The 8,412-nt window shown below is 42.3% G+C and overlaps 1 protein-coding gene across 2 annotated transcripts; it reads left to right on the forward strand.

The window, feature by feature from the left end:
• Window positions 1-1,337: 1,337 nt before the first annotated feature.
• Window positions 1,338-7,433, forward strand: LOC112285420 (uncharacterized). Of its 2 annotated transcripts, XM_090252433.1 has the most exons (4): window positions 1,490-4,414; window positions 5,628-5,692; window positions 5,786-6,054; window positions 6,470-7,433. In XM_090252433.1, exons 1-4 carry the CDS (start codon window positions 4,311-4,313, stop codon window positions 6,737-6,739), a joined length of 708 nt encoding a protein of 235 aa, XP_090108559.1. In that variant the 5' UTR covers window positions 1,490-4,310; the 3' UTR covers window positions 6,740-7,433. The 2 variants fall into 2 exon arrangements, with proteins under 2 accessions (XP_024382006.1, XP_090108559.1); XM_024526238.3 differs by having other exon boundaries at window positions 1,338-4,414; window positions 5,628-6,054.
• The last annotated feature ends 979 nt before the right edge of the window (window positions 7,434-8,412 follow it).

Raw genomic sequence — 8,412 nt, forward strand, 5'->3', positions numbered from 1 at the left:
AAAAAAAAAAAAAAAAAAAAAAAAAATCAAGAAAAAAACCAAGAAAAAGAATTGCCCAAATATTGTTTTTAACAACACAACAGTAAAAAAGACGTTTAAATATTGGTCACCCAGATTTGTTGCACACATAGTTTATCATATACATCATTGGAATGAGAGGAATAAAGTGGAAAAGAATCAGTCTTTTCAACCATAACTTAGTCCTTTTCTTGTCTGTAAACAAAGTTTCATAAAATAAAAAGAATAATAAAAGGTGGTTCATATTCACAACATTTACTTCTTTTCTTAAAGGAATAGAGGGGGAAAATAATATGAGAGAAAAAGGTTGATAAACAACCATGAAACTTGACAAGACCAAGAACTAATTCATACTTCAAGGGTTCAGTGGATATTTCAATCATGTGTGCCACAAAAGAATGAATCAGTTGCCTACATATATATATATATATATATATACACACACATACATACAGTCCAGGCTGCCATCTATCAGGGAAAGGCAAGTCACCACAAAACAGAAATAGAACAGGAAGAGATTAGTTTGTGAACCAAATAGTCCTCTCCCTTATGATCCCTTCCTCAAACAGTGAAGGCAACACACACCCCCTCTCCCCTCACAATTTCTTCAGCGTCCACCCATCCCAAACTCACCAACACATATCAGACACAACAAATGTATTAGAATAAAGAAACAAAACATTGGTCACCCACAATATTCTTTTTTGTCAACTTTTTCTCTTTCTCCAATGCACAAAGGTATCATCCAGCATGGAAACCTCCAATTATGTCAACACTCCTTAACTCATGTGGGCACTAGATCTTGCAACTGGGAGGAGGAGGAGGGTGGGGAAAAGATGCTCCCCCCCCCCTCCCCAATGGCACACACCCTAAACACAAACCCCTAAACAATAAAAGAAAGTGAAAATGTAAAAGGGGAAAAAGTTCACAAAAGATGGAAGAAAGAAAGACATGAATTAAGAGAGAGGAGAAGAGGGGGAGACGTTGTCCAAGTTGGTGTCGAAAACTAGTTAGATGAATGATAAGAAGATGAACGAATAGATGAGCGAATGGATGAGCGAAGGAGCAGAGAGAGAGAGAGAGAGAGAGAGAAGGCAAGGGCGGTGGAGAGGGAGGGAGGGAAGGGGGATGATGGAATGGTGTCATGCTGGATGATGATGTCTTTCCCCTTGGCACTGACATGGATGCCATGCCTGGATGCGGTACATACAGTCAACGGTAGCCCTGCCAGAGCCGCCCTTACCCCCCGCCCCCATACTGCGGTTACTCCCTCCCAGTTAACTAGTAGGGTCAAGTCCTCCCCCATCCAACCCAACCCAACCCCGTCCCCAGCCCAGCCCCCTGGTCCCTTTCTTTCTCTTTCTCCCTCTCTCTCTCTCTCGCGCGCTCTTCTCGCACCTTCCTACTTTTTCCTTTTGCTTCTTCTGTTTCCCCTTTGGCTACCCCCCCCCCCACCTCGTTTCATGCCCTCCTCCCTTGTATCGTCCACTTCGGCATGGAGTGACTTCGTCGTCGCTTCGCGCTCTGCGTGTCTGTTGGTATTCGGTATGGCGTATTTCCGGGCGGAGGGCGCCTTTCGCTGCGTCTCTTGAGGCTTCTGTGACGCGAATTTTGGTTTTGCAGTGGTGGCTGAGCGGAGTTGGTTTGGGAGGCTTTGAGAGGTTTGGCAGCAGTGAGAGAGTGTTGGTCCAGTGGTTAATAATGTGCACAGTGATGGGCGCGTACTTTTTGGTGAGTGTGCGAGGTGAGTGTGAGGGGGTGTGGCGGTTTTTCTGAGCGTGAGACGTCAGGATCTCGCACCTTCCTACTTTCCCTTGCTTCTTCTTCTTCTTCTTCTGTTCCCCCTTGGCTGCCCCCGCCACTTAGCATCCCTTTCATGCCCTCCTCGTATCGTTCACCTCGGCATGAAGTGACTTCGTCGTCGCTACGCGCCCTGCGTGTCTGATTGTATTTGGTATGGCGTATTTCCGGGCGGAGTGCGTTTCTTGAGGGTTATGTGACGTGAATTTTGGTTTTGTAGTTGTTGCTGAGCGAAGTTCGTTGTGAGGCTTCGGAAGGTTTGGCAGTAATGGGAGTGGTAGCCTAGTAGTTAGTGCACGGTGATTGGCACGCACTTTGGTGACTGTGCGAGGTGAGTGAGGGAGTATGGCGGTTTTTCTGAGGGTGAGTCAGGATATTCCGAGTGTTCTGGATGTGTGAGTGTTCCGGAGCGCGCACTTTGGTAGCGTGGTATTGTGTCTGCATTGACGCTCGAGTGGAAGTTTCTGTAGGCGTGCGGAGGTTTTAGTGCCGAGTGTTGGAGCTTGTTCCTGATTTTGGAGGTGTGAACAAGTTGTTTAGTTAGTTTATTTTACGAAGCGCATCTTTCTGGCTGAGAGTGGTTTCCAGCGGGTTTGGTTTTCTCAGTGTAATCCTGCTGATGTTATAAGTGCTATCGTTAGAGTTGTGTATGTCTTTCTCGACTTGCTGCCCACCACACATCCGACATAGCGAAGTCAGTGTAGGTACTTGACTTCCTCGCAAAACTTTATCAGTTCTAGTTACTGATTTCAGGTTGTTTTTGGAGCAGTTCCGCCTTTTATCTTCGTGTCTCACAGCACTCTTGTTATCTAAGCTGCGTAGCAAACTTATCGCAGCGTTTGATGATCGCATGAGAATTGAGTTTTGCAGCTTGGCTAGTGGGAATCGAAACTGGCCGATCTAGCAGTAGCACTTCTCTTCCTAGGTTGATCTAGTTGGGTGTGCTTGAGATGGAGAGATGAGTCCTATTGAATTATCCCTTTCGCGGTAATAGTGTTACTGCTGATTGACAATTGTGGAGAACGGCTGCGGAGTGTATGACTTCTGAGACTCCTGCGTTGTCATAGTGATCTCTTTCATCTAGAAGGATTTGGAGAGCCCATTCACCCTCTCACAGGAGGCAACGAGTCGGTGTAGATGAGTTTCAATACCCAAGTTGTCCAGAACTTTGCACCTTTCTTGGTGTCTATTTACTACATGCAAATACCAAGAGCTGCTACGAAGTTCAAGGTCTAGGCAAACACAACGTTGCTTCATGACTTCTTGATTAAGTTGTGAATGCTGACTGTTGAGGTCTTGAATTGGCAGGCGCGGGCAGTTTGTCACTCGTTTGTAGGAGTTTTATGGTGTGATCAGAAAGGTCTGCGGACTTGAGTAATAAACCGTTGGACCTGAATACTCGGTACACGTTCCTACGAGGGTTGATCTCCTGTGTCACACAGTCTAGACCTTCAGGTTGTGGAGCGCACTCTTGACTAGCACGTTCCTGTAATCCGAAGAGAGAAATGGTGTAGTGACGTTCTTCAAAAAAAAAAAAAAAAAAGAAAAAAAAAAGGGGGCCCAGATCCACTGAAACGATCATCGGGAATATTAGTGTTTAGCGCTCCAAGTGTCTAGTTCTCTGGAGTCCCACGCCAGCAGCTCCAACGGGCATATTTGTCTAATAAGACTGGAACCTCTGCAAGTGACGAAGAGTGATACCTCGAAGTAATTGAAGCTTTCGTTTCAATCACGTAGGGTTCATGCCTGCCTCTACCATTGTCAAGACTGTTAGAGTTCTTGTTCCCTCTCATGGTGCGCACTACTCCTAGCATAGTAGCTGCCTGTTCCTCCTTCATTTCCAATAAATTAAGGCTGAGGCTGTGCCTTTTTGTCTCTTTATCGGACGAAGTACAATTTGGTGACGATTTTCTCCGCCATTTCTAAGTCGCGGTTGGTTGTCAGAGTAGTTACTTCGTGTTAGCCGACATACTTTGCAGTCCTGTCCCTCTACAATCACTAGTCATCTGTATCGCATCTCGCATGATATTGTGCGTTGTTGCGTCTTGCTGCTCATGTGCCCATCGCCATTGGTAGAGTGTGTCCAAACGATCGTGCAGTTCGCTCAGGGTTTCTCTACTCCTGATTTCTCGCAGTTTTTTCTTCAAGCATTGGTTGTAATCCTGGCTGTCCGGTTGAATTGCTGCTTGAAATAGCGATCAGCCCCATCTGAGTCCATTGACCTTGCTCATAAACTTCGGCGTCCACTCACGGCTAGACTTCAGCATATCGAATAACAGCTGTGCGACTGCTGCCTGTCTTAACATTTTATCACCTGCCAAGTACGCACACACGCTGCTTCGATGAACAGAAGTTGGATTCGTTAAATAAGATGCATTAGTTGCCACTGGAGTTTGTTGTGACTCGAGCACCGCTACGGACCAGCAGGAGTATGGAAGTTGAAGCGACGATGTTCAGGTGAACTGTATCTTTGTACAATCAATCGAGCAGGCATGGATTGCGTTGGTGCCTCGACGGTCGAATGCAGCATGTGCGGTGATGTGGGATTTTCTGATCAACTCCAGCAATGTAAAGCCTGTGTACGCGTTCAGCACATGTACGTGTTCTTGCCTTCTGGAGAACTTTCGTGTGATAGTAGTCACCAAGGCCTCACAATTCTCACAAGTAACTTGTGAACTTTCCTTCCTCCATGAATATATCAGCGTACGATTGTTGAGACCTATGGGCGTTCCTACCGCTGGTTTTAAGATTGTCGTTGATCTGTGGTTGGTCCAGACTGCTAGTGGATTCAACTTTTTGATCCTCTCAGTTTACATTTGAAATTGTCAGCGTCATGCTCTCTTGGGTGTCAATGGTGTCCAGCAGTGCTCAGTTTAGTGTCCGTCGATGGCTTCTACTAGGATGGATTACAGCTAGATACATAACCTTTCGTTCCATAAATTCTGTTCAGGTGATTTCAGTGGCAACTGTGGGATAGTTATATAGTTGTCACGTGAATCATCTGCTATAATCTGCATGTATACAACATAAAATTGTATTAGTGAAACTGCGGAACCATTTTGGCCCAGAGCTTGATATCTTTCTCACCAGAGCGGTAGTAACTTCCTGAGAAACTGCTAGAAGTCATGATTTTTCCTTTTCTCTTGGTTGTGTACCAAAGAACCGAAGTTTAGAATCGGATAGTAGGGCGTCTTTTTTCTGAAGCACAGTGGTGGGTTCGAGTTCAGAAATGTGTTATTAATTGAACCGAGTGTCGAACTAGCTAGCGGTGCACAATTGCTGTGTCCTTTTAACACTTCATGAGGTTTTTAGTTTAGACTAATATTTTCATGGATTTTTGTTTAAGAAGTGTTAGAAATTTGTGATTTTTAATTACTGTTTACTATCTATTCAAATACGGTGATGATCTATTCAAGATTTCCATCTAAATGGTGTTACTTTTTTCTGTAGCTGGTTCTCTCATCTCGTCTCTTGTTCGTCATGGCTGTGTAGGAGTGCTGGTTTGTAATGGAAATAGTCGCAGTATATTTAATCTACTTGTAGCTGGACCTCTTTGCTAACCGCTGTCGCAGAGGCACTGCGTTAGTGAAAGTTTGGCATTAGCTTTAATTTTATTCGATCTCTCTTAGGAACTTTGAGTAACGCGATTGAGCAACATTGCAGATTTAGACATTTCTGGATCGCAATGGTTTCAGTTATCATATATTCCAGCGTTTGCACCGATAAACTAGTTTTATTTGGTTATCTCTGTAATTTTCGGTCGAAGTAAAAGATTTGGACTCATTTGATGTTTTGATTCTGTTTGGCAGATATTGTTCCGCATCGAAAGAGGGACTCGACACTGGAAACTGGGTCTGTGATTGGTGTAGATTAGGTAAGCAACGTAAAATAAAGTATGAGAAGCTTATGTCTCTTGACATGAAGGAAGCCACCCGAGAGTTTTCACATTGTTCACTGAAATCTCCAGATAACGGCCTTGAGTTTCTAATTAAGGCAGTAATGTCGACCAAGGAGGAATTTCCTCCACTGGCATGTTTGCCTACCGGAGCTAGCGAACCTAGTCCTACTGCAAATTGTGGCTCCAATTGTTCATCAAGTGTAGAGAGTGAGAAAGTTAGCTCAGGCTTGCGTTCAGCATCTTGCCCGCTTGGTGATGCAAGTTCGAATCTGCGGAAACAGCGTGTGACCATAGACACCAGCATTTCAGATGAAGAAGGCAGTATCGGAACTGTTCAGGTACTTCATTCACTTCCATTTACCGTCATGCAAATATGTCTTCTAGACCCTAAAACTGTAGAATTTGAGTGAAGAGCGCTTATTTGAACCGAATTTTGGAAATATCGAAATTATCGTTGCTAGTCCTGAGCTAAGTGCTTAATCTACGGAGCTAGTTAAAGGGACATTGCTTGGTTTTTGTAAATTCACGTGCCTGGGGCCATGAGCTTGATAAGAAATTGAATCGTTTATCGTTTTTCTGTTACGAATGTCTCATTATGCGACTTACCAGCAGTTTTTATTCACCGCTCCTTATTAGTTAGCAATTTAGTCATAATCTTGCATCTTTATGTAGCTCGTCAACGCTGTAGTTGCTTAATCTTGGACATACACAGCCTTAATGAGTTATCGAATCCTTTACTACACAATTCCACAGATGCGAACAAGTGCTTCTTGTGACATCAAGCGAAGTCCAAGCAGTCTTCGTTGCAGTGTTCGAGGAAGCAAAGGGATGAAACAGAAGCAGTTGGATGTAAAGGCTTTAAAGAGTCAGTTATCATTGCCATCAAGACATAATGCACCTGCACCTCTGAAGAGGCTTTCTTCACTCAAGGTACCGTCTCGCTCCAATAACATTACCATGGGAGACGACCAACCTAGGGGTCTTGTGAGGCGGTACAAGTCATTATCCGACATTTGTTATTGAGCTGATGCTCATGCACACTGTTCGAAGTTCGTTGGGAGCACATCTCGTTGTTGTTCACCATAACAATCTACTTCAAGTTGGACATACTACTATGATTACTTGCTTCCTGTGATTGAGAAGGGTTGTGTTTCTACACTTATTCACAAACTTTCGATGAAATCTGGATGATTTGCGATGATCAAGAAATTCCCAAGGAGTGACTGGCCTTCTAGCCGTTGGTCTGCTTAGTGTGCGCATTTACAGGTGGTAAAGTGTGGGCCATTCTTCAAATGTTGCCCCTTCTCGACTGTTCTTCTTTTTCGAACATTTTGCCCATGTTTTCACACCTCAGCAGGACTAGAAGGTGGAAGGATTGTGCGCGGTTAGCTCAATTTGACTTTGGGTCTGTAAAAATAACTTAATGAGAGAATTACTGGATGGATTGTAGCAACTTGGCTGTTCAGCCTCAAAACTTTCCAGACTCTGCTCTAAAATAGGTCGGAATTCTGTGATTCAGAACCTAGTACGTCCATGAGTTATTGCGTCTAGGCATATTTCTAGCCCATTTCTGGGAGGGACAGTTGCAGCAGACATAGGGTGTAACCTAATAGAGGGATGTATAGGGACAAACAAAAGGTGAATCCATTACATTCTGTTGCCTGTTTTAGAAGACCTCAAGTGGCTGGTAATATCTGACACAACATTTTTGTCTTCAGTGTGTTGACTACTCATTTCACTACTGATTCGTCTTTTAAGTAAGCTAACAAATGTGCTTGTTCGACATCAACTGTCCTGCTTTTTATTTTTTTAATTTTTTTATTATTATTATTATTATCAACGTTTAAGATAATCTTCGTACGTTTGGCTTAAATATAGCCAGCCTTATGGATTTGTACTGAGAAGGGTGTTTGCGTGACTTGGACAGACTTTGTCAAAGCACTCCCCAAGGTTCGTACAAGTTAGGATTCATCAGAACTCTAATTCGTACAGTCTTTTTGTAACAGTTTCTGATGATCTTAAATGTAGGCCATTTATGAGGTTGCACAAGCTCATACGACTTGTTTTTATACGTAACTTTATTTCTACAGTTCATGTTAATCTTCTACCTATACTTTACTAAAAGATAATTTTGGTCATTTCTTTTGACATATTTGATGACTCTTTCTGCAATCTAGTTTTAAACATGTACTATATTTTAAATAATTGCATAGATATTTTATTTTAAATTTATTTAGTAAATGATCAAAACATATATTATAATTAGACGTTTGTTAAATAACTGTCAACATAGTTTGGGATTTGTCATTACTAAATTATAAAATATATAATATATAATCAATTGACATCCATATATAATCAAAATAAAGATACATAGTTGAAAATGACATGAAAATGTTTTATCCAAAATGTTCATATTTGAAAATTTCTGTCTTCAAACAATCTCTTTTATTTTACTCATAAAACGTTTCGAAGTTAATTTATAATGTTAAATTAAAAATAAAATAGTAATTAATTTGATTTAGTACAAAACCGAAACAAGACCAAAACTACAAGTGTCTAAAGCATTTTTTTGCATAAATTTATTCAACCAACACAAGGCTTGCATGTGAAGTAGATGCACAACAAACTGTAAACAAGCTGAAAAGCCATTATGATCCAAAAGCAAAATTGCTGCTTTTGAACAAAACAAAATA

The sequence above is a fragment of the Physcomitrium patens genome, chromosome 8, assembly GCF_059467195.1.
Source record: "Physcomitrium patens ecotype Gransden chromosome 8, ASM5946719v1, whole genome shotgun sequence".
In the NCBI taxonomy this organism is placed as follows: domain Eukaryota; kingdom Viridiplantae; phylum Streptophyta; class Bryopsida; order Funariales; family Funariaceae; genus Physcomitrium; species Physcomitrium patens.